Here is a 26,052-nt window from a genome sequence, read left to right as displayed (position 1 = left end):
TGGCAGCCGGTGTCAAGTGGTGTGCCCCAGGGGTCGGTCCTGAGGCCGGTTTTGTTCAATATCTTCATAAATGATCTGGAGGATGGTGTGGATTGCACTCTCAGCAAATTTGCGGATGATACTAAACTGGGAGGAGTGGTAGATACGCTGGAGGGGAGGGATAGGATACAGAAGGACCTAGACAAATTGGAGGACTGGGCCAAAAGAAATCTGATGAGGTTCAATAAGGATAAGTGCAGGGTCCTGCACTTAGGATGGAAGAATCCAATGCACCGCTACAGACTAGAGACCGAATGGCTAGGCAGCAGTTCTGCAGAAAAGGACCTAGGGGTGACAGTGGACGAGAAGCTGGATATGAGTCAACAGTGTGCCCTTGTTGCCAAGAAGGCCAATGGCATTTTGGGATGTATAAGTAGGGGCATAGCGAGCAGATCGAGGGACGTGATCGTTCCCCTCTATTCGACACTGGTGAGGCCTCATCTGGAGTACTGTGTCCAGTTTTGGGCCCCCCACTACAAGAAGGATGTGGATAAATTGGAGAGAGTCCAGCGAAGGGCAACAAAAATGATTAGGGGTCTAGAGCACATGACTTATGAAGAGAGGCTGAGGGAGCTGGGATTGTTTAGTCTGCAGAAGAGAAGAATGAGGGGGGATTTGATAGCTGCTTTCAACTACCTGAAAGGGGGTTCCAAAGAGGATGGCTCTAGACTGTTCTCAATGGTAGCAGATGACAGAACGAGGAGTAATGGTCTCAAGTTGCAATGGGGGAGGTTTAGATTGGATATTAGGAAAAACTTTTTCACTAAGAGGGTGGTGAAACACTGGAATGCGTTACCTAGGGAGGTGGTAGAATCTCCTTCCTTAGAGGTTTTTAAGGTCAGGCTTGACAAAGCCCTGGCTGGGATGATTTAACTGGGAATTGGTCCTGCTTCGAGCAGGGGGTTGGACTAGATGACCTTCTGGGGTCCCTTCCAACCCTGATATTCTATGATTCTATTCCACCCCTTCTTTTGGAAGGGGCAGTAAAGGTACCCCAAAAGTTAGGAAGAAACAAGTCTTGCAGCTCTGGTAGTCATTGTCTGCAACAAGGTGCCCTCCCTGGAACCTGCCTCTGGCTTTCTCCAGTCACCAAGACACACTGGCCAAGCCTGGGGTTCAGCTCTAGATTCATCTAGGGCAGGGGTGGCCAACCTGTGGCTCCAGAGCCACATGTGGCTCTTCAGAAGTTCATTTGCGGCTCCTTGTGTAGGCACTGACTCCGGGGCTGGAGCTGTAGGTGCCAGCTTTCCAATGTGCCAGGGGGTGCTCACTGCGCAACCCCTGGCTCTGCCACAGGCCCTGCCACAGGCCCTGTCCCTACTCCAATCCTTCCCGCCCCCTCCCCTAGAGCCTGCCATGCCCTCACTCCTCCCACTCCCCCTCCAAGCCTCCTGCAGGCCACGAAACAGCTGATCCAGAGGTGTGGGGAGGGAGGGGGAGGTGCTCATCAGGGGGGCTGCCAGTGGGCAGGAGGCGCTGGGAGCAGGGGGAGCTGATGTGGGGCTGCTGACGTATTACTGTGGCTCTTTGGCAATGTACATTGGTAAATTCTGGCTCCTTCTCAGGCTCAGGTTGGCCACCCCGGGAGAGGGGTTGTTTTTGGCATAAGAGCCTGGGACTCATCTGCGAGGAGAGGCAGCGTTCTGTTTAAGGTGTTTCCTAGGTCTTTGTTCTCCATGCATGTTCACCACTCTTTCAACATTGAAATTAGGTCACCCTAATGAAAGAGCAGCAAAGAGTCCAGACAGACCCCAATCATTGTACGCAGTGGGTCATGCCTGCTGTTTAGGGGCACAGCAGCCACGAGCATTCAGCCTTACACACAGGGCTGCTGGAGGCCGATGGCACACTCTTGACTTTGGTGGTACATCAGAGCGCGTTCTTTGCGAACAAGAGCTGGCCTACATCTAATACATGAGGGCTTGGCCACGGAAGACCGTTGTCATTGTCTGTAGCAGGACTTGCACCTGCTGCCAATAGAGATGAATGCCCTGGAGTTCAGACTCCATGCAGGGATGTAAGTTACATTAAGTTTATATTCTTGTGCAAGTCTTTATCCTAGCACATTAGGCAAGTGCTTTAACAGCTGTGCTATAGTCACCTTTGCTATCTGTCCGCACCCCAGTGGTTGAAGCAACCAACCTCTGTCCCAGATCTGACATCATTACCCCCCAGCCAGCTGGGGTAGGGAAGACCAATGTGTTCAGCTCAAGTGACTTCTTTGCTCATGTTGCTTCTTTGATGCCTGTGCTGTAAAACCAAACAGCTTTGTCAGTATCCGCACAGGGCACCTTGTCATGCCTGGCAGCTGCTCTCTTGTCACGAAGCTGGAGCGAGACCTAGACAGGCAGGAGAATGCTCCCACCCCTCCCAAGACTAGATTTGCTGCGTGCAGGAGTCCTACACAAGGCTCTAGCTATACCTCCAGACAGGCAGCCTGCAGAAAGCTGCTTCTCCAGCTGAGGAGGCAGCAGCAGTGCTGGAGATAATCGGAGGGAGCCGCCAGACCGTCTCAGCTACACGCTGCTGTTACAGTATTGCTGTCACAGGGTTTCAGTGAGACGGGGAAGCTTCTCTGATCAACTCTGTTTACTACTGTCCGATCACTGCTGCAGAACACTGGTCAGCCCAGTTTGAGGTTGGGTGTAACCTCTCTGACAACGCCAGAGCACAAGAAAGGAGGTAGAAGGGATGCAGAGGAGAGCACTGTGTTCTTCCAGCCTGGAAGAGGTGATGTGAAAGCCAGCAAGATGGGAGGACTCCCCACCAGAGCCAGGGCATCATGGTACATTTTGTCCACGCAGGCATTTCTAGGGCCCCAGTTGCCATAATGTCTAGAGGTCAATGCGATGCTTCTGAATTTATGAGTGTCAGTGTTGGATGGCAGAGAGCTGCTGGATCACATCAGAGACTCTCCCCGCCAGATGGGTAACAAGGCTTTGCCAAATGAAGCGCTCACTGGAGTGGTAATAGAAACATCCATTTATTAGGAAAAACAAGAACCTTATAAATAGTAAAATGCGGGATTGTTAAGTTACAATTTCCACTTCTCAGGCTCAAGGGATCTCAGAGCTGGGGAAACGTCTAGATTTTTTTAAAAAAGGGTCCACTTCTAAACAGAACCATAAGCGTTAACTGTACATTTATTACATGGCAGCAATTTGAGGCACTAGAGGTCCTTTTAAGACACGCACAAACTGTCCCCTTCCCCCCCATGAAGTAAGACAAAGCGATGCCAACACCAAATGAGTTTCCAGCAGTCACTCTGGTAGGAGAGTGGGAGTATAGACTGAAATTAGTACGGTTGTCTTCAAAGATCTAAAATACAGGTCTGGTGGGATGTTATAGGAAGGTTCACAGAATGAGGTGCGCTATCCGCTGCTGTTCAGCAGAGGGGAATTAATCCAGCTGATCCCATATTAGGACATTTGTCTCCCACAAATGGCATTGTGCAGGTCAACAGCAAGAGGACACAGGCCTATTTATATTTCACTCCCCAACTATCCTAGAACAGAGCCACTCTGTCATTTAGGTTCCCACCTCTGTTCACATAGGGCACATGGCCTCTTTTATAAAGGTGCCCGTGTGACCCTAGCAATAGATTGGTATGTGATCAGTGTAACCCCAGTAGGGCAGATCTGGGCAGGAGTTTGCACGCACACTTCCCACAGATGGGTCTGTGGTATTTAATTTTTGTAAATAGTTCTGGTTCTCTCCAGTCTCGATGAAGCCAAGTGCTAGGCATTAAAATAAAGCTGTTTCTTAAATTTAAGGAGGGGAGCTTAATAGCAAATGTTTTCAAGAAGCATCGTTTCCAGTAAGTGAATTCCTAACCCTGCCAGTCACAGTCGTGACAGTTCAATTCCCTGAAAAGCAATTTAATACGCCCATTGGAATCCATTTCATTTTTGATCCACTCCAAGTGGATCATAGTCCTTTTAAGACACAGAGTTTTCCCCCTCCCAGAAGCAGTACAGGTGGCAGCTGTTGAATTTCATTTTAGCCTCTTCCTTGGGGATTATTAAATTTTAGGCAGGTAGGTACCAGAAAATAGCTCATTCATTCTCCCTCCCTCCCTTTCCTACAAGACTCCTGAGATTCCCCCAAGTTTTAACCAAAATAAACTTTGGTAACTTTCAAAATGTCAGAGCAGGAGGAGATGTGCAGCTGACTTCCCAGTCTGCTCTTCTCCCCGGGGGCTTGAGAGCCGTTCGTCTTTTTACTTAGGCCAAGAGTCACTAGAGCAGAGTCATGGTACGCAGAGCAGTTCTCTTGCCCTTGTTCATCGGTGAGGACGAGCTGGACTCCAGCCTCCATCTTGCAGCACTGGTAGGAACTCTCAGGAGTCCTGGTTGCTTCCTGTCACATCATTCCCACAGCACCGATACAGATGCTTGTCGTGCGTCAGAACACGGGCAGTGGGGCAGGTTGGTGGACAGGAACCACTGAACGACAAAAGTACAGGGGCCTAATGGGAATAGAGAAGAACCAAATCTCCAACATCAGCAGGGACAGGACAGCAGAAGTCAAGCACAGTTCAGCATCCCACCCCTCTCTGGTTCTTGCTTCTTTCCTTCCAAAGCAACAGCTGGTCTTGGCTTCTCTGGTCGAGATCTGTTGCTCTCTTTTGGCTCCAGTCAGATTGCAGGGACAATGCGGTTTTAAACATCGCCCGGGCCGCTGTCCTCTCAGCTCTCACCTACAGGTCATCGTCTGAGAGCATCAGCACTCTCTTCTCAATGGTTTTGCTTCTTTTCCTATTTTGCCCATCAGCTTTGGGTGCCGTGTGCCCAATCTGCCCAGGAGCTTTTGTCTCCGCCTCCTGCATGGACTGCTGAGTGTATTGCTGGTATGTGGGGGAGAAGTTGTGGATAGCATCCTGGACAATGTCCTGCGGGCTCATTGTCTCCTTCAGCCCACTAGAGATGCTCTGCATTGGGGCCACGTTTGCTGAAAGCAGAGAGACTTGTTATGAGTGATCCACTTTTAAAAGGAAGTGCCTCGCTAGGCAAGGGAGATGGGAGGGCAGGAGGGACCAGACAGAGGTCCTGAGCCTAGCGATGTAATAAAACCTCTGGCCAACAGGAAATGAGTCCCAACGTGCAGCAATCAAAGCACACTGGACACGTTTGATTTTTGAGTGGTTACAGTTTGATATGCCCTCCTGGAATTGGAGATGAGTGAGTGGGTAATGTGCAACAGAAAGGGTTAAATCCATTGTCATCTAAATCCATCCACAGATGAAAAGTTCTGTGTCATTGTTAAATGGACAACTAGAAACGTGGACCAAGATATCCCTTCTATACTCCAATCCTAGCAAAAAATAAAAGCTTGGTGCTTTTCTTCAAGCCATGAGCAAGTACAGCCTACGTGGAAGGTAGCAGGTAGGCAGCATGCAGAGATACAGCACGGTCCAGATACAAAGGGTGAAACACCTCTTCCAACAAAGGGATAAAATCCATCTCCTTGCATGCTGCCCACACCAAGCCAACTGCTCTGACTCTGCTCTGCCCAGAGATCATAGGCAGGTCAATAGCCAGTGACAGAAGAGGATGCTCTGAGCAGAGTAAATCTTTCTCTAAGTTTCCTAGGAAGATGGGAAGCCATCCCTGCAGGATGCCCATCCCACAGCACCATTTAGGTGAAGGGTTTTGTTTGCCATTCCTGGGGGGAGAGGAACAAGAGGCCAAACTAGCCCCTTCCCCAACTCCCCCCCTTTTCACTCTCTTGCACATTCAGCCTTTGGAGTTTGCAAAGGACCCAAGGCCACAGAGCACACCAAGGACCAGCCAGATACCTCCCCATTATAAAGAGTCCAACTCCTTGAAACCACTGCCACCTACACCACAGGACCCCAGGGCACAGAGGCCCTGCTCCAGCAGCAAAGGCTGGATGGGAAGTCTTCTGAGGCTATGCTGCTCCTTGAGCAGCAATGCCGGTTCTTACTGGAGCAACACAAGGCTTCCCTGTTCCCATGGGCACCCAGTGTAGTAACTGCAACATTCCCATCTCTGGAGACAGAGGCCAGTCATGGGATTTAAAGTGGAGTTTGGGGCTTGGCAGGAGATAGCCCACCAGCTTGGTTGAAATATCCCTTATAAAAAGGGATGCTATTACAGAGAACAACTGTCACCATTATTACAGCATCACCCAGGGGCCACCCTCCATATCAGGGCTCCATTGTGAGCAGCAGCCGTGTCTTCATAACACAAGAGCAGGCAGCCTAATTCAAGGCAAGAAGCCAGGACAACGAGCAGTGGGAGGGAATGGGAGAGGGACTCCATGACACATTTCAAGAGGTCAGCTTCATGCACAACTTGATGAATCTGAATCCTTTTTGACACCGGGTGTTTCCTGACAACATTATCTGTAATATTAACAATCCTCTGTCCCAGCAATCCCTCCTGAGAGGGCTCTTCCCAGCCATTAGCACTGCCTGAAGGCATCACGGGGAAAAGAGCCTAAAGGGAGGATTTAACAGCAGAGAGCCAAGTGGCTTTTAAGGCTCTTTACTGTTCAACTGAGAACAGGATCCCCTCATTGCTTATGTGCCTGGGGCCCCTAGAGTGTAGAGAGGATGGCTTCAGAGGTAGAGAGGATGGCTTCAGTTACCTGTTGAGTTTTCCTTCTTCTCTCTGTATACCTGGCAGGTAAAGGCATAGCGCAGAGCAATGGCGGCAAATAGCATCTCAATGCAGATTATGAAGTTCTGGTAGCCAGCAGCTACCGTCCCAGCTCCCACCTCCTTCCCGTCAATGATTTGGACTTCAGGGATCACCCCACACTTCTCCATGATGGCCAGCAACATCCCTGTAAAGAGACACAGAAAGGAGGTCAGTTCTGGTTCAGGGCGTCCAGTAGGTTGTACAGCTACCATGGGTCCTTCTGCTGCCTCCCAACTCATTGGGTGGAGTGATCAGGTGCTGGGAGAGAAGAAGGGCCGTCCTCCTGGAAACCCCACGCCCTAGGACCCACCTTGCCAGAAGGAGAGGAAGATGATGGCCTTGATGGTGAGGAACTTGAGGACTGGCTCAAAGGGGCGCAGGAGCTCCAGGGTGGCAAAGTAGAAGAGGAAGAGCGCGTAGAGGGCCATGCTGACAGAGAAGTTGTAGATGATGGTGATGTAGAGGTATCCACTGTGAATGCTGAAGAGAGGGAGTTACTGAGCTGAGCTGCTGGAACTATGCCCAATCACAGATCACACTGGCAGGTTGCCAAGAACCTACATGGGACAAGCTGCAGCCACTCCTCATCTGTGACACAGAGGCTACCCGGAGCCTACAGAGAACCAGATCATGAGGGAGTGTTACATACTGGAACTGATTCTCTCCAGCTGCAGCATCTCCTCCACACTTCGGATAAAGGCACCTGCAGCCCTATTGCAAAGGGCTGTGTTTGGCTGGGTGACAAGTAGCATACAGAAACACAGGAAATTGCTACCATGGTGGCTCACTAGGCTAAGGGCTCCTTGGTAGCAGGATGGGAGGTTAAAGGCCCAGAAAGATCTTGGTCCAAAAATTAAAGTGCACAGCTAGAACAAATATAGTGGGTGGAAACCAGCCACAGTCTAGCCCTGAAGTTAAAGGAAGGATGGGAGAAGCCCAGGTTTGTGTATCTGGATTAACAGCATAAAAATCTTCCCTTGATTCCGAGGCCTCGCCCCCTACTGCACATCTATGGAAGGCATGCAAAGCCCTCCTCACCCCAGTACACGCCCCCCCACAACCCATGGCCATGGTTACCATCACAGGGCTTAGAGCTCTTGGACATACCATTTCAAGTTCACACACAGGAAAGGGCAACAGCCCATCTCTCCCCATTCCAAGGCTTGTCTGAGCCCTGTTGCTCCTGGGAGTTAAGATTTCCATAGACCGCAACCCCCTTGAGCATTCGCGTGCTAGGAACAGTGCAATGGAAGAGTGGAGAGGGGGTCCCCAGTACAGCACGGTGCTGATCCAGCAGCCCCAAGGAAGAGCATTTAATTTCCCCATATCTGGTTTTCTTGTCCCCACCACTCCCAGAGCAGCCCCCTTTGAGAAAGAGTGCCCTGGGGATTTGGGAGGGGGAGGGGAAATGCCTTTGCCCATTCTTAGAGGAGAGGACTGATGCAGCCATCTCAGCCCAGGGGCAATGGGCTGTCCCATCGCCCTCGCATTCTCACTTGAAGTCACCATCGTGGTATTTCCCAAATGCCTGCAGGACAATGGTGAGGATCGCCACCAGGGGCTTCACAATGCAGAACTGCAGCGTCGCCTGCAGCAAGACAGAAAAAGACACCGTGCTATTTCCAGCTCTGTGTTCGAGAGAGATCCCACCACACTCCCACCGGAGGCACTCGCTGTTCTCCCAAGAGCTGCTGGGACCGCAGTACGCACAGTCCCACTCCACCTGACCCCAAGAGAAAGGAACCGAGTGTGTACTGGTCCCCACCACTCCCAGGATGGAGGGCAAGGAGCTCTGACATTTGGGGAGAAAGAAGAAGAGAGAGATTCCTCCCTCTCTTCAGATAGGGAGCAAACACTTACACCACTAGCAAGGGTGGCCAGTGATATGGAGTGAAATAGACCAGCCCTTAGCAAGTGGCCTGTCTGCAGCCACAGTGCACCTTACTGGCAGGATCCCTTCCCCCACATGCATCCAGCCTTCCCTGGCATCCCAGTGAAGTGCTCCAACCCAACCAATCATCTCCCCCACCTGCCAGGTCTCTCTGTGGCCTTCCTGTGCCAAGAAATCCAGTCCTATCAACTAAAGCCTGCCCCTCATCAAACCCCCAGGAGCTTCCCCCGGGCTCATTCATGAGCAGCACAGTAAGGAAGCAGGGCGGTAGCCCCATGGGATTGTCATGAAGAGCAGCAAACCCATTTAGGATACATAACTGATAACTGAAGTTACCCTCCCTCCAGCCCAGGACAGCACCCGCAGAGATATGTGCCAAAACTTGCCTGGTGGTAGGCGCCTTGGGTAATCAGTACCAATAGCTAAAGGAGCCTGGGAGCACTAAAACAGGATCTAGGCACCCCAGTGGGAGGGGACCCTGACTCAGCAATGAGTCAAGAGGCAGAGCAGATGACACCAAGCACAGCTGATTGCTGCTGGCTCGGTGCCTAATGGGCTGCGTGCGCTGCCTCACTTTGGACGAAAATTCAAAAACTCAGGCGCAGGAGGGAAGCATGAACGCCTCCAGAAGGCAGCAGTGAAGAACAGCCTGCCCAGAAAGACCCCTACAATTTGATGGACCAGGGCTCTCGTTTAGCCTTAATCTATGTAATATGAGCTAAACAGTCCAGGCCAGAGACCAACCTGCTTGCAGAATCTGAGGAACCCAATGGAATAGGACATTCCTTGTAGACAGCAGGTCCCATAAAGGCAACTGGACCTAGAATCAGAACACAATGAGAATTGGTGATGTTGGCCCTAGAGAGAAAGCCAGTGAAGGGAGCCAAAGAACGGGATAGGGACTCTGACTTACGCGATGGGCTTCCCCCGGATCTCAGACATGATGGTGCTCTCCCCTCCAAGGTACTCAAAGCAGAGGCTCAGGAAGCTGTAGATTACAAATGCTGACAAGACAAAGATGGGCATGTGAGCAGCGGATTGACGAGGCAGGCAGGTACTCATGGAAGGGCTACGTACATGCTACACATTAGTATTATTAGTTGCTTTCTGGTAGTTAACCGTGTCCTGCCTTCTGAGAACAAACTCTCCCTGACTCCTCCTGATGATGTAACAATCGCAGTGGGAGAGCTCTGTGGGTGGAGCTTCCTGGACTGGTCTGACCTGTAATCAGCTCATTTCCTTGGCAGCTTGAGCTAGTTGAATTAAGTTTCATTAACAAACCCAATTTGGTATTTTTCCCCTTTCACCTTCAGACTCTTACTCCAAACAGTATAAAATGCAATGGTGTCAACCAACCAACAACTTAAACTCCAGTGGGCTTAGGGCTCAGGGCTCAAAATGACCCAGTGTCACCTACTTCTTGGCTGAGTCCATCCATTTCTCAAGGACTCAAACCTTCATTTTACAAATATTGCATTTCTGCCACAAATGGTTGCATTAAAAAAAAAAAAAATTTCCGTCCCGATACAATGTGGATAGACAGTGCTGTGTTCCTGAGCCTGCAGACAAGCTAGAGCTCTGCGAGGTGTGATGGGTCCCTGTTCATAGGCCTTTTTGCTCCCTGGCTGGACTCCCACTGGGCTCTCTCCGCCTGGGATTTGATTTCATTTAGATGCATGCAAATGCTAAAAGATGGTGTCTGTTCATTGATACCGGGTGCCGTTGTATTTAAATCATCATACACAAAACCCCCAAAGCCCGTAAGTCCAGCAGTACCATTTAACATAAACCACTCCCGGTGAGCCAAGCAACTTAAAAACTTCAAACCCCCTCCCCTAGCACAGCCAGCCAGATAACAAGCACATGAAGCATGACTGGGTCTCTCAGAGGTTGCAGATGAGAAAGACCCTAGCAGCGCATCTAATCAGGCAGTCAGCTAGCCTGGGAGGGACTGCACGGTATAGTCCTGTTGAAACTGATCACTGAAGAGGGAGGCAGTGCCCTCCAACCCCCAGGCAAACATCTATTAAACTGCTGGAAACACAGACTTTGCTCTTGACATATTCTGAGCGTATTGATTGCATAGCAGGGAATCTGACCTCTGGGATTTGACGTGAAGGGAGGCAGCTGGCAGTATCCACCCTTGGAAAAGGATTGGAAATATTTGCCGTTTGATGAAACCTGGCACAATCCAGAGACAAAAATTCTGTTCTTCAGAAGTATTTGAGCCACAGGGATAATGGAGCCTATGGCCGTTTTATTCCGTTTTGCTCTTAGCCATCTCTGGCAAGGTACTGCTAGCTGCCCCAAGTGGAACTCCAGAGGTAAGTAGTCACCTCAACCCTCCCCTTCAGTTTGGTATGGAATTTTACCAGGGGTTCCCAGGAACATTCATCTCCCCATCCTGACTCGCAAGAGCCTTCTCCAGTGCATCACTGCAGCTTAGGGGCCCATCTCCATTCAGCACCAGCTTTGGTGACAGGGAGAGGAGTGGGTGTTGATCGTTTCCATTGGTCTCTAGGACAACAAACTCAAGAGTTACTATCAGGCAACCTGAAAACTCTCCCTGGGTTCCCTCTTGGACCCTGAAACACTGTGATCTGATTTGTGGGTGGGGTGGAGGGGGAGATGCCAAGTCACGCTGATGTGCCATCTTGCCTAGCTTCCACTGGAGGGGAGAGACAGACAAAACCCTTGTGCCCTCCATCACAGGTTCCTCCTGCACCATTCTCCTCCCAACCTCTACCATAGATGCCACCCCGCCTTGCTCACCTTCATAGCAGTCACGCACAGAGTTGAAGTACACATAATACTGGTGACTTCCAATGAGGAGGAGACTGAGCCAGGAGTCAAAGGCGTAGATAGGCACAATGAAGAGGATGCGGATAATATAGCGCTGCTCGTTAGGAATAGTGTAGTTCCTCAGGTGCATGTAGATCTGGGGAAAGGGAGACACAATCCGGGCAATGTAGCGACATTAGGCCCATAAGAGATACCTGCCGAAGAGAAGCCTAGAAGCAGACGTGGCAACAGGCCATCAGGCCTCTGCTTTGTGGGTGCAGAAAGGAGCATCCCTATGTGGTTTTCCAGTCTTCATCTCCCTCCTGCCCACTTCTTGCTCCCTGAAACAGATCTACAGTGAGATCTCTTGACGCCTGAATCAGAATCCATCCAGATACCCTGCCAGACTCCACCCGCCACCACGTGGTCCTTGCAACCTGCAGGAAGCACATAACACATGCTGCCAAGACATTATGCAGAGGAAATCAAAGACTAGTATTCCTGCAGGGAACAAGTGTAAGTGTGGGAGGATTAATCCCACTGGCTAAAGGCATAAAATCTCCACACAAAGTACTGCCCACACCTCAGTCCTACCACCAAGCACCCTGCTATTCCAGTCTCAGTTTCTCTACAGCTTCGCCAATGCGAATTAGTCCTGACCTGTCACATAGAATATAGAAGATGAGGGTTGGAGCACATCTCCTACTATTTCAGCTTGGGACTCCTAAGCAGCAATTACCAAGAGTACAAGAACTTTGCTGATCTGGGGGGAAGGGGGGAATTCCACACCATGAAACAAGTGGGCTGAGATCAAATAACTCATTTCATTTGTGACCCCAACCAATTTTAAATTTGGGTCTGCGGGGTGAAGAATCAGTGTGTCTACCCCACTGCACCACTTGGCCCAGGAATTAACTGCCATACGAATACTAACGCTGGGCCACATTCTGCTTTCAGCCACACCAGTGTAAATCTGCAGTAATTCTACTGATTTCAGTGGAGTTACTCCAGATTTACACCTACATACCAAGAACTGGGCTCTGGGGACAAATATTTCAGTTAAACCCCCAGGGGACACATGGCCTCAGACAGCAGGTGTCACGTGTTGTTAAGTGGGGAATGGGGACATTAGGAAATCCAGGGTCCCCAGAAAGGAGAATGGAGGACACTCCCTTAACCTCAGAACCGCTGATACTCTAGGAACTGTTACAGCTTCCCTCTGGGGTAAGCACTTCAGATAAACACAGCGAGGAAGGCCATGCAGGCAGCCGCTCAGGGGAGCTGAAGGACAAAGTCTGCTCTACCAAGCTGTTAGCACCAGGTTTGAAAAGGCTGGACTCATCCCTCCCTGTAACATGCTGGTCTGAAATTGGCAGAGGCACCTGCTGTAGACACTATAATAGGTGGGAGGCCATAGCCAGGAGACGGAGATGCTTGGCTGGAAGTAAGGGAAGCAGTTAGAGACAAGGAAATAGTCTGTAACTAGCTCAGGCATGGAGGCATTCAAGAATCCTGAGATTCAGTTGAGGTCCCGAGCAGCTCCCCTTGCCCTACCTCCCCCACCCCCACGTGTGCATGCACCCAGGTAACAGCACACACCCAGGTCCAGGGGAACACCCCTCTCCCTGCAGAGCCCTGCCTTTACCTGGTGGATAGTGAGAATCAGTGCTGACCACACAAAGATTCCGGAGATCACCTGCGCTGCCGAAGTGGTCAGGAAAATTTGCTGGCCATCTTGGGAGTAGTTCTGGAGGGTCCTCAGCAGGGAGTCGTCTTTAGGGGAGAGATGGCTGGAGTCTGTCAGAGGGACGATCCTGGTCTGCAGCATGCTGCCAGCCATGCTGGTCACGCCTACACCACCCTCGGTGGGAGCAGACATGCTGGTGTGTGTGGTATTGCTCATCTGGCAGAGAGGAGAGAGCAAATGTAAATACAACAAGGAAGGTGGTTAGAGAACAAAGCAGCAGACAGAGAGGGGGCAATGAGCAAAGGTAGAGCAGTGAGCAGCAGGAGGAGGAGGAATACCAGGAGTCAGTATGAACTGAGCACAGAGGGGCTGGGGGAGCAAAGGGTGGGGAAGCACAAGGGGAAATACTCAGCAGAAGGGGCAGATGAATAGATGTTTTTATCCCCGACATCCTTTGTCAGATCAAGGTCTCGGCTAACATTAGAACCTTTTCCCAGTAGCCTTCCTCTTGAAGCAGGGATTTACTGAAATGCACAAGAAACTCTGGAAGCCTCTTTCCTGGGCTCTGCCCACAGGAAGGAGTAAATATTGGGCACAAGGCAGTTCCCTGGGTACTTCCAGCCAGACTCTCATGGGCATCAGAGGGCTCTTACAAGAAAACTGGTTCCCATCAGACTGCCAGGCCCATTTACAGGCCACATAGCCCAAAGAAGCAGCAGCTTTTGGGTTCTTATCCAATAGGGAAGGTCACCCACCATCACTCAAGAGTCTCTTAAAAACCAACAGGTTTCAGAGTAGCAGTCGTGTTAGTCTGTATCCGAAAAAAGAGAAGGAGTACTTGTGGCACCTTAGAGACTAACCAATTTATTTGAGCATAAGCTTTCGTGAGCTACAGCTCACTTCATCGGATGCATAAAGTGGAAAATACAGTGAGGAGATTTATATACACACAGAACATGAAAAAATACACATTGTAAGGAGAGTGATCACTTAAGATGAGCTATTACCAGCAGGAGAGTGGGGTGCGGGGGAGAGAAAACCTTTTGAAGTGATAATCAAGGTGGGCCATTTCCAGCACGTTTCCAGGAGTTAACAAGAACATCTGAGGAACAGTGGGGGAGGGCGGGGGGGAGGCGGGGAGGAATTAACAAGTATAATACTTAGTATAATGACTCAACCACTCCCAGTCTCTATTCAAGCCTAAAGTTAATTGTATCCAATTTTCAAATTAATTCCAATTCAGTAGTGGCCAGGATGGTGTTTTCAGGAAGATTACCGATGGACTGTAATTTCCTCAGGAAGTCAGTGGTGTCTCGAAGATAGCTGGGAGTGCTGGTAGCGTAGGGCCTGAGGAGGGAGTCTACATAGCCAGACAATCCTGCTGTCAGGGTGCCAATGCCTGAGATGATGGGGCGCCCAGGATTTCCAGGTTTATGGATCTTGGGTAGCAGATAGAATACGCTACCAGCACTCCCAGCTATCTTCGAGACACCACTGACTTCCTGAGGAAACTACAATCCATCGGTGATCTTCCTGAAAACACCATCCTGGCCACTATGGAGGTAGAAGCCCTCTACACCAACATTCCACACAAGGATGGACTACAAGCCGTCAGGAACACTATCCCCGATAATGTCACGGCAAACCTGGTGGCTGAACTTTGTGACTTTGTCCTCACCCACAACTATTTCACATTTGGGGACAACGTATACCTTCAAATCAGCGGCACTGCTATGGGTACCCGCATGGCCCCACGGTATGCCAACATTTTTATGGCTGACTTAGAACAACGCTTCCTCAGCTCTCGTCCCCTAATGCCCCTACTCTACTTGCGCTACATTGATGACATCTTCATCACCTGGACCCATGGAAAAGAAGCCCTTGAGAAATTCCACCATGATTTCAGCAATTTCCATCCCACCATCAACCTCAGCCTGGACCAGTCCACACAAGAGATCCACTTCCTGGACACTACAGTGCTAATAAACGATGGTCACATAACCACCACCCTATACCAGAAACCTACTGACCGCTATTCCTAACTACATGCCTCCAGCTTTCACCCAGACCACACCACACGATCCATTGTCTACAGCCAAGCTCTACGATACAACCGCATTTGCTCCAACACCTCAGACAGAGACAAACACCTACAAGATCTCTATCAAGCATTCTTACAACTACAATACCCACCTGCTGAAGTGAGGAAACAGATTGACAGAGCCAGAAGAGTACCCAGAAGTCACCTACTACAGGACAGGCCCAACAAAGAAAATAACAGAAAGCCACTAGCCATCACCTTCAGCCCCCAACTAAAACCTCTCCAACGCATCATCAAGGATCTACAACCTATCCTGAAGGATGACCCATCACTCTCACAGATCTTGGGAGACAGGCCAGTCCTCACTTACAGACAGCCCCCCAACCTGAAGCAAATACTCACCAGCAACCACACACCACACAACAAAAACACTAACCCAGGAACCTATCCTTGCAGCAAAGCCCGTTGCCAACTGTGCCCACATATCTATTCAGGGGACACCATCATAGGGCCTAATCACATCAGCCACACTATCAGAGGCTCGTTCACCTGCACATCTACCAATGTGATGTATGCCATCATGTGCCAGCAATGCCCCTCTGCCACGTACATTGGCCAAACTGGACAGTCTCTACGTAAAAGAATAAATGGACACAAATCAGATGTCAAGAATTATAACGTTCATGAACCAGTCGGAGAACACTTCCATCTCTCTGGTCACTCGATTTCTGATCTCAAAGTAACTATCCTTCAACAAAAAAACTTCAAAAAACAGACTCCAACGAGAGACTGCCGAATTGGAATTAATTTGCAAATTGGATACAATTAACTTAGGCTTGAAGAGAGACTGGGAGTGGTTGAGTCATTATACTAAGTATTATACTTGTTTATTCCTCCCCCCCACCACTGTTCCTCAGATGTTCTTGTTAACTCCTGGAAATGTGCTGGAAATGGCCCACCTTGATTATCACTTCAAAAGGTTTTCTCTCCCCCCACCCCACTCTCCTGCTGGTAATAGCTCATCTTAAGTGATCACTCTCCTTACAATGTGTATTTTTTCATGGTCTGTGTGTATATAAATCTCCTCACTGTATTTTCCACTTTATGCATCCGATGAAGTGAGCTGTAGCTCACAAAAGCTTATACTCAAATAAATTGGTTAGTCTCTAAGGTGCCACAAGTACTCCTTTTCTTTTTAAAAACCAACCAATCACTACATTATCTGCTTCTTCGCTTCTACTGGGGATGATGCCCAAAACCCCCCACGAGCTCAGTAGAACCACCTTCAGGAGCAGAGCCTCCTGTACACAGAGTCAGCTTTGTTCCCTGTCTGTCTATCTCTGCTTCATGCACACACTTCCTGGTCTTTCCTCCTACTCTTCCCTGTGCTGTCCTGGCAGGGGCTTGTCACATGTTAGGGAAGGAAAAAGGTCTCCTTGCACCTGTGCCGGGGGAATTAGTCTCTTACCTGCTGCTCAGGGTCCCCTATGATCCATTTCCCTTGCCAGTCAGGATCAGCGATTTAAGGGAGGGAGCAATGACCTGTCTCAGTCAATCAATAGAACCTCAAACCCTTTTCCACTCAGAGACAGACTTAGAACCTTGCCAATAAATCATCAAGGCACCGATTGCCCAGGACGAAATTCCTGCTGACATGCTGTGCACACATCACCGTTGCCTTGGGAATGGACTAGCAGCATGAAAGACTTGTGGCTGCCTGAAATTTTGGCTCCCATTCTCCTCGGTGGTCTAGCGCCAGGAGTGAACACTGGTGCTACCCTAGAAGCCAGAGGACTGGCACTGCCCATGGCTCCCAGAGCCACAAGCCAAGCAAGAATAAAAGCTACAACCATTTAATGGTAGGATATAAGAACAGGAATCTCTGGCAAATTACCCACCATTTCCCGCAAGATTCTGAGGGCATAGAAGATCAGGGAGCCGACATGGGCTCTCTGTTCAATCTCTGCCCATCTCAGATGGTTTCAAGACAGCAACCTCAGGGCCAGGTGACATATAAAAAATCCTCAGGGAAAGCAAAGTGGCCTCATTCCACTATGGTTCTAAGACACAAAGGGCACCTTGATTCTGCCCTTGGCTGCAATTCCCGTTGTGTCTATGTATCCAAGATCAAACTGGAATCCATGTCTCATTTTTAACACTTAAAATAGCTGTTGTACCTAGCTGTGTGGTCAGTGTACCATGCACCGGCCAATGTCCTCCAACCCAGAGCCAGCTGCATTTCAGTGGGGCTGCATCTCATAGCTCATCAAGCACTTTGGGATGCATGTAAAAATTCTATTTTGCCAACCCTGGAGCATAGCAGAAATCTCTCAAGACTAGAGCCCTGCAACCCAGCTGGGGCCTATCAGCCCTTTAGGAAATCTCCACCACCACCAATCACCACAATAGAGTCAGGTCAGTGTCTGGTAGGGTTCCCCTTCCCAAGCCAGACCTCATAAAGGCAAAGAACAAAGTATTTCCAGAGCAAACAACCATCAGCATGTTCTGGGCACCACATCCCTCATATCTGGGCACAGGGAGGACCAACCTCACAATACACTTCTTTTGATGGGCGGCCTCAGACCCAAAGGCCTCCAGACACCCCAGCTGCCATCTTTGGCCTTTCATTTCTTCAGCTAAACTGCTTGTGTAGCACCTTGTATTCCAGGAATCCAAATAGTTTAACAACACTTAGATTTTAAAAGAGTCTTTAACAAGTTTCTCCCATAAATGGATAAACTAATAGATTTCTCCTTTTCCCCCATTAATTAACTGCATCTCCCTGAAGCTAACCCAGAAGTTTTGTTTGCCAAAACTCCTACAGGCTTGTGGGAGGAAAGATCCGTGTTAGAGGTTGATCCCTGCTATTAATAACTATTTAAATAATGATAAAAGAAAGAATTCTCCACGCAACCTCCTTTTCCACTCCCCGCACAATTCCTACCTTGCAGGAGAGGAAATTCAGATGGTGTCAAGCCAACAGCCAAATGCACCAGTGACTAAAAATATCTCTTCCCCCACCATTGACAGGGGAAGGGCTGGGTGAGAAGAATTTACATGTAAGTCGAGAGGTCCCAATTGCAGGCGGTGTTGCCACTCACGTTGGCAAGGGCTCAGAGTTCACCCCCAGAACATCTGTACCTGGGAGAGGGAAAGAAGAGAAAGAAAAAGACAGGTGGAGTGAAGGAGAAGATCGAGTTACCAAGCAGTCACCTGACTGCCAGCTTTCTCTGTGTAACAAAAACATTGTTGGATTCACAGCTCATTTCTAGCCCCCAGATTCAAGGGAGAGCAGGGAGCTGTCCTTTGGACAAACTGATACACCAGAGACCCAGCCATATAAACATTAACAGGATGGCACAGATAGCACAGGATTCGTGGAAATGTGGAGGAGGGAGTCAAGATTTTGCTTGGTTTTTAATAGCTATGCCCTTCCTTATTTGCTTTGTGATCAGCCCTGGAACAGCCTGGTACAGTAGCTGTGCGTTAGTGCTTGGACAGCTGGTGGTGGCCAGGCTGGGTCCAACCCCTCCTGCGTCCTCTGGGAAGGAGTGAAGCAGTTTTATGAAGCAATCCAAATGCAGACAATATTCCACCACAGGGAGGGAAAGCCTTAGCACCTAATCTATGAGGTATTGGTATAGCCAGCAGGTTGTGATGACACAGGAAGCAAGAGAGCCATATTACTATCTAGTTCTGTTTCTTCTATCTGCAGTGAGTCAAAGCAGGAGATGCACTGTAGATATCTCGACCCAGAAGACTTGCCCATTAGGGCTGTGATTTATGGACTGTATTGTAGTACCTAGGAGCCCCATTCAAGGGCCAGGACCCCAGCGTGCTAAGCGCAGTACAAATACAGAGCAAGAATGGCAGTCTACACAGATTCTCTCCCCTAAACAGCTCCCACCCCTTTATGTGAACACATGTCTGAGGCAGGAAGGCCATACGGGATGCAAAACCATTTCACAGCCCAACGCCTGCTGGGAATCTGAATGGACAACCTGAGCTCTACCAAGCATGGTGTTGAGAGCTTTGCCAGGCACGTAAGGATGCTAAAAGCAGTCTTGAGACACAGAGACTGCTCCACCAGTTGTACTGGTGAGTTTCTGCCTATTTATTTGAAAACTGCACACCGGTAGAGAGTCCCAGGGCAGCTCTATAGCGTTTTGATTTTGGTCACTGAGTCGCACGCTCAGAGGGGGGAAAAACCCCTCAACTCTCCAAAACTAAACAGGAAGCCACCTTTACAGCCAACTGACCCTAGGCACTTTGGCCCAGATCCTCAAGGTATTTAGGCTCTAACTTCCATTGAAATCAATGGAAGGTAGGAGTCTAAATACTTTTGAGAATCTGGGCCTCCATCTTCCTGCCTGCTCTCCAAACACTCAGCTTCTTGGATTCTGCTCTTTATTGATCCAGAGCCAACTGAAGTCAGTGGGAGTCTTCCCATTGGCTTTGGCTCAGAGACCTTTCAGGATAATAGACTGCTTCCCAATTGATGATGGGGCACGATATAGGGCTGTACAAATGCAGAGAGTTCTACAGTTCAATCTGAAGAGCACCATAACACAGAGCACTTGGGTGCACCTTCCATCACGGCTCATCAGACTCCTAGGGAGGGTGAGAAAAACTTCTGAAGCTTCTTATTAAAAGCCAAGATGACTCACTCTGATAACAAAATTATTCAAGAGAGATGCATCTCCCCAGAAAGCAGGGAAGGAATAGCACCATGAGCGGCCTGGAGAAGAGACAAAACAGAACAAGACACTCTTAAGAAAATAGGAAAGGAAAATGTTGCTGTCAGGCCCCAAGACAACACAACATGCCCTCCTAATCCTCCAAATGCCCAAGAACATTTGGGAGGCAAAGCTGTAGGTATGAGGGCAATTAACAGATGGACAAAAAAAAGCTCTGACTGAAGTGTGCCAAACTCCAGATGTGGTTCTACTCTGAAAAACAACTCTCAAAATGGCCTGGAGGGGCTCCATACTTGTATCTCAATCAAATCTGATCACTTTAGAAGAGGAAGGAGGTATTTTTCTAACAGCCAGTATCACAAACTCATCCAAGGCCCAGGCAGTCCAGCTGGGTTATTTCCTGCTCATGAATCACCTCCTTTAACAAACATTATGCAGATCACATCCTGCGCTCACACCTTTGTGACCTCCGCTGCCCCAATTAGTCTTCGTTACAGGTGCATAGGTGAAGCATGGCTGCAGAGGAGTAACGGAGCAGAACTGGACCTGTATTATCTGCATCACGGGCAAGAATGGGTGAGAAGGAAAGAACCCAGCCTGCCAGATGTCAAAGTGATCTGGGTAAGACTGTCAGATCTTGGATTCATTGGGCTGGTAGTGAAGGGATTGGGGGAGGGGAGGTAAAGGAGGCACTTTTCACTCATAAGATGAGAAAAAAAGATTTGGAATCATTGACAAGTGACAACAAGGGGAACCTCCCCCCCCCCTTCCATTTTAAGAGATACTTAGAGCAGAATCACACTTTCAGAGGCTCCAGCACTTGCTCCAGCACCCAGCATCAGTAAAACAATTAAGGCCTACATAAATGCCAGTTTTGTTAGTCTCTAAGGTGCCACAAGTACTCCTTTTCTTTTTATAAATGCCAGTGGCCTTTTCAACCCTTCGGGGTTAGTTTCGGTTATAAGTAAAATGTGTTTGGTCTCATCCTACTAACCATCTGCACACACCCCACAAGTGATTTGACACAATTAGCAGACTGCGCCTCAGGACTGACATACCCAGTGCAAGTGGCAGCTTTTCGTCTGCCCTGGGGGCCTGCACTGAAGCAACCCCCTGGGTGCCTCGCTATCCGTTGCTTGGATCAAATCTCCAAAGCAGACGGGCCTCTAGTCCCAACTCCATCACCATAGGCCAGCCCCCATCTTCACCCACTCTGTCAGGTTCTTAGTTCCATTCACTCACTTCCGACTTTTCTTTCCTAACCTGAAGGCCGGACCAGGCCATGGAGCCAAATGGAAGCCACAGGAGGCCCCTGCCTCAGACGTTTCATCCACAACCGGCTGAAATGGCAATGTGATATTTAGTGCCACAGGCTGTGGAGCATGAGCTGAGCTCTGTGGAGATAGCCGTATGTGCCCCTGAGGCATCAGGCCAACTCTCCCTTGTATTCAGCCCTCATTGGAGCCTATTGTAGATTCCTGCTCTCCCTCTTTAACAGGAATCGTTTCTCTGCCATCCCACAAAGCATACATCACTTGTTGGCCCTTTCCCTATTCTCCCCCCCCCCCCAAACTGTGTGGAACTGAACCCCTCTGGCTGCCCTGTTAGGATATGACTCCTCCCTACCCACAACTTGTACCACACAGCCAGAGGCCCAATCAAATGCCTTGGGCAGGAGGTTTAGGCCAAATCGCCTAATCTTAGCAGCTGCACACTGGCACATCAGCTGCTCTCTGGCTTTGATCTTAGCCAGCTGATGGAAAAATGTTGTTATCAATCGGTTTTATTAGCTTTCCTAGCCCAGGCTGAAAAGGAGTAGGAGCGACAATCAGGAATAGCTATGATTACACAGCCTTCAATCCTGCTGAGATTACTGCTGTTGTAGGACTTAATTAACAGTTTATAACAACACTCATTAAAAACAAAAACCTCTGCATAGTGCCGAGTTAGAATTCCCAGCTCTGGAATGTAATTAGATACCAGCTGTGCTGGGTAACTGGTCATTTCCAAGCAGCTAAAGACCCATTTGCTTCCAAAACAGAACACAGAACAGCGGGAGAGTTTGGGAAGAGGCGAATTGATACAGCAACTAAGCAACTCATACCCTTGACAGATCATATTAAAGCCCACATCTAATAGAGGCCAGAGCTTAAACATGTCAAGCTATAGGTTTCAGAGCGGTAGCCGTGTTAGTCTGTATCAGCAAAAACAACGAGGAATCCTTGTGTCACACTGAATCAAAAATTCCTTCAGTGTAAGACCACCACCTTATGGAGAGCAGTAGACCATAATACTGCATACCCCAGTGTTCAATCACAACTAATATCACACAGCAGCTAACTCATCCCAGAATAAACAAATCCAAAATACAGATAGCTTCATTTACAGGGGTGACCCAAGGACAGAACTTTCTCTTAATCCTAACGAGGAAGGCCTCCTTGAAGTGTGGTCTAGTATCTTGAACATGGGATTGTGAGCCAAGATTTATGAGTTCCGTTCCCAGCTCTGCTTCTAACTCACATGGCCTGGATCATCTGTAAGATGATTATAATACAGGTTTCACCTACTTCACCAAGCTGCTGTGAGGCAAAGTTAGGGTTTGAGACCCTCAGAAAGAAAGCACGACATGTTATTTAAAGTCACCCCATAGATGCCTTCTGGTTCTGATGAGTCAGTGCAACTGAGTTTCAGCTTTGAAATTTCAATCTCTTTTATACTGTACATTAAAATGAAGTCTACATGGAATACAGCCTATCAAGGCAGGATATTACTCATGCCTGCAGTTTGCACCTTAATTGCACCCTTCAGAGTTGGGAAGGATAACAGAACTCCCATCAATAACTAAGCTGTTCCTTGCTCAAGCAGGCAGTTTTTACAAAGTATCCTACCACTGAATGGAGAAAAACCAGTCCTACTTCCCACAGAACAAAGCAGACACTTTCCACTGATGAAAAAGAACATGCCATTCACCTGCCTCAGTCTTGCTACACTGCAGTCACATGACCTAGAAGGAAGTGCCCTTTAACCTACTACGAGACAAACACCAATATAAGTGAAGCACTAGATGTGCCCTACCCCAAGCTTATATTTGCTATAGGATAGGATTGGAAAGCTCCTGTCAAGCCAGTCACCAGCAGAAGCACAGATCTTTCCTCTTAGGAGACAGGTCGAGTTAGCTGGGTTTCTATGCTAGTCTCTGCCATAATTTTCAGGGCAGCCCATGACATCTTCATCCCTAAACAGATCCCATGCCTGACTGGTGAATGGCATAAGAATTTAGGGGCTTGTCTTCCCCAAAGTGCTGACTGCAGAGGCAAAGTCATCTCGGCCACAGGGATCATCATCCAAAAGGAAGCCAGCTCTCAGGACTGGGTGCATCATAGAGCTGGGTGGGAACTGCAGGCCAGGCATAGGCAACCCTGACAGATCTGTACGAGGGGCCCTGCAATGGAGCTGTGGAGAAGGTTGCTGCAGATTAGAAGCAAGGGGCATTGGCGAACCTGTGGGAGGGGCCAGCACTGGACATAGGGGCCAGGTGCAGGTCAATACCCAGGGGCATTGGCAGAGCTGCAGGAGGGGCCAGCACTGGCCACGGGGGATGGCTGCAGGTCCAGACCCAGGGGCATTGGTGGAGCTGCATGCAGCCCTGGCTGAGGAGTTGGAGAGCGCTGCAGGTCAGGATGGAAGTTCTCTGCTGTCAGGGTACCTACTCCCTGCATCCCCCAGGTGGTTAGTTTCCAGGCCCCAGAGGCACCCAGCTCAGGTCAGACTGCACACAGGCCCCCACCCCTCGGCCACAGAGCCAGGGGGTCCACCCCTGCCATGGCCCAACCACTTTCTGGCTGGTCCACACACACCTGAGGGGCGCTCTGCCCCAGCTCACGACGCTGCTCACTCGGCTTTGGGGCCAGGCTGCTGGGGGAGGGCCCTGAGAGAGGAAGAGGAGGGTCAGGCGCTGGTGTGGGGGGGAAATCTGTGTCCCCCTCCTTTCAGTAGCGCTCCGCAGCCCCTGCCAGCCTGCACTATCTTGGGGCAGCGCTTCCCCGCACACCCCCATGCGCGCTAGATCCGGGAGGGGTCAAGGGACTCACCGCCCCCACGCCGGCCCAGGGCTCCCCTTGAGCCCGGCCGCCTCCACTTACCCCGCCTGAGCCCCAGCGCGCCCGCCCCGCGCCTTGCTCCGGGAACCGATGCTCTTCGGACTCGCCCTGCAGGGTCCCTTGGCACCTGCCACCCCATCCCACTGAGCGCCTCCCTCTCCGGCACCTCCACCTGCCTTCCCCCGGAGACTCCTCCCCCCGGGTCCGGTCACCGCCCTCTCTCCTCCGGCGCAGCTTCTCCTCTTCGTGGCACTTTCGGGAGAGTTCATAGGTCTCTCCTCCAGCTCCGCTCCCCCAGTGCCTGCAGCCCTCCAGAAACTCCTGTGCCGTGCACAGATCCTGGCCGGGCTCCCGCCTGCCTTGCCCCATGCTGAGACAGAGCCCCCCTGTTATCGCTACTCGTTCCCCCCTCCTTCCGCGCCCCGCTGATCGTGCCTGGATCCCTTGATAGCAGACAAGGCAGGTTTGATTTCCAGCCTCCATTTAAAGAGTTGCAGAACTTACATTTCACTCTGCCACGCTTCCCTGCTGTTCGATTTCACTCCTGGCTCAGAGCTCCTCCCCTCCAAACACCTAGGCAATCATAATCCCTGCCCAGCCCCACGGATACTACACCCAGCAACCCCTCCCAAGGATGCCCCTTCCTTGTTCCCATGCTCGCCTACCGTATTTTGCAACAGTTGGGGATCTCCTAGTAGATCAGTGCATGATAGCTACCAAATCGCGCCTGGCTCTGGCTACTACCTAGGAAACCACACGTAAGTGCCACTTGCACAGGGGCCAGCGAATAAACCCAATCTTCACTCTGTAGGCGTGGCAATATGGTTTGGAAAAGTTGTAATTTGTTCAGGGTTTGGAGAAGCACAATTCTTGGCCCTTGCAGGGAATGGAATGACAAGCAGATAGCTTGCCTTGCAGAAAGGGCCAGGGCATTTGCTCTGTTTATTGGGGCACACACCTGCCTTTGAGTCACAGTGGTGCATAAAGCCCCGATGGATTCTTTCACACCCATCACCTGTCTCTAACTTAAAACATGTAGGGAGACAGTAAAATACCAGCTTAACTGACTGCCACTTTAAGGACCAGCCAGTTGGCTTCCACCTTCCCAGGCTGCCTGCAAAGGTCCAGATGTGGTGACAAACAGCATCTTTTAATACCAATGTTGGTTGACCCTTTTAGCTTTTAGGCAATTAGAACTGATACTCGTCAGAATATAGTGGTACTATTTTGTATTGTCATGGTGGGGGTGCAATTCCGGTTCAATTTGCAGGATGTCTTTATTCCCGGAACTGGTAGTGGCTGCGAGTACAGTAGGGGTACAGTGTTCAAATGTTCAGTACTGGGAACTGATTTGTATTTTTCAATGGAAATCCCTAAATCAATACAGAAATAATACTGACAGACTTTAGAGCTTCCAGTCCTCCTTGGTCAGAAGAACAACAGGAAAGAATGAGAGTGGGGAATGTAACATGGGAGGTGGGGGGGACTCTTAGGATTATGACACAGATGCAAACCCCATGGCTCTGGAAAATATAATTCTGAAAAATGCAATTAATTGTATTTCCCTTAAGGGGACACTACAAGCCTGAAGCTTTTAAACCTAACTTAAAATTACACTTCCTGATACATAATCCTTTCAATAGTATGTCCAGATATTTGAAAAAAATATTAAAAATGTGTAAGGTTTTTCTACTCCTCTACTGATGTTTATATTTATAAGGGTCCTTTCAGCCAGGGAGAAACTGACTAGAGCCCCTGTCTTGCAACTGGATCTAGGTAGGTGAGCCCTTGTGCCTGTATGTAGCCCTACTGAAGTCAACGGGGCTTCAAGGCAGACACAAACATTCACCAGTGAGGATCCAGCTGCAGGATCAGGGCTTGACCTATTCAGTGAAGCTCATCATCAAAAAATAAACAAACTGAAAAAAAGAGACTAATATTTTGGTTTGATAATTTCTTTCAGCGACAGCAATGTTAAGTGTTACCCGTCATTACAGTAGGTACTATATTTCAAAAAAATATAATTTTCTGCCACTAAAGAGAAACCATCAACTTGAAGACAGGGAACCCCACCATGGTATTAACTCACTCACACTGTCAAAACTTACAACTCTTTCTCACGGACCCTAGTCAAGTGTCAAAATTCATCCC

General features: G+C 49.5%; 1 protein-coding gene across 2 annotated transcripts; it reads right to left on the bottom strand.

Annotated features, from left to right (window-relative positions):
- Positions 1 to 3,067: 3,067 nt before the first annotated feature.
- On the bottom strand, positions 3,068 to 24,475 carry TMEM184A (transmembrane protein 184A). 2 transcript variants are annotated; one of them, XM_074964579.1, is made up of 10 exons: positions 24,406 to 24,475; positions 18,049 to 18,245; positions 13,022 to 13,279; positions 11,368 to 11,533; positions 9,509 to 9,599; positions 9,340 to 9,415; positions 8,201 to 8,292; positions 7,015 to 7,184; positions 6,652 to 6,849; positions 3,068 to 4,989 (listed from the first exon to the last, which is right to left on the bottom strand). In XM_074964579.1, exons 3-10 carry the CDS (start codon positions 13,277 to 13,279, stop codon positions 4,739 to 4,741), a joined length of 1,302 nt encoding a protein of 433 aa, XP_074820680.1. In that variant the 5' UTR covers positions 18,049 to 18,245; positions 24,406 to 24,475; the 3' UTR covers positions 3,068 to 4,738. The 2 variants fall into 2 exon arrangements, with proteins under 2 accessions (XP_074820680.1, XP_074820681.1); XM_074964580.1 differs by lacking the exons at positions 18,049 to 18,245; positions 24,406 to 24,475 and adding an exon at positions 16,573 to 16,669.
- Between the last annotated feature and the right edge of the window lie 1,577 nt (positions 24,476 to 26,052).

Source organism: Natator depressus, chromosome 10 (genome assembly GCF_965152275.1).
Source record: "Natator depressus isolate rNatDep1 chromosome 10, rNatDep2.hap1, whole genome shotgun sequence".
NCBI classification, from domain to species: domain Eukaryota; kingdom Metazoa; phylum Chordata; order Testudines; family Cheloniidae; genus Natator; species Natator depressus.
The sequence above is the reverse complement of the archived record's forward strand: the minus strand, read 5'-3'. Positions and strand labels throughout refer to the sequence as shown.

What these genes read in the sequence shown, in the direction of transcription:
- TMEM184A (XM_074964579.1), bottom strand. Translation starts at nt 13,279, where the DNA reads ATGAGCAATACCACACACACCAGCATGTCTGCTCCCACCGAGGGTGGT. An exon ending in TGTGCGTGACTGCTATGAAG is followed by an intron (nt 9,600 to 11,367) that starts GTGAGCAAGGCG and finishes TTGTCTTGTCAG; the next exon opens with CATTTGTAATCTACAGCTTC. An exon ending in GAAGAAGGAAAACTCAACAG is followed by an intron (nt 4,990 to 6,651) that starts GTAACTGAAGCC and finishes CTCTGCTTTCAG; the next exon opens with CAAACGTGGCCCCAATGCAG.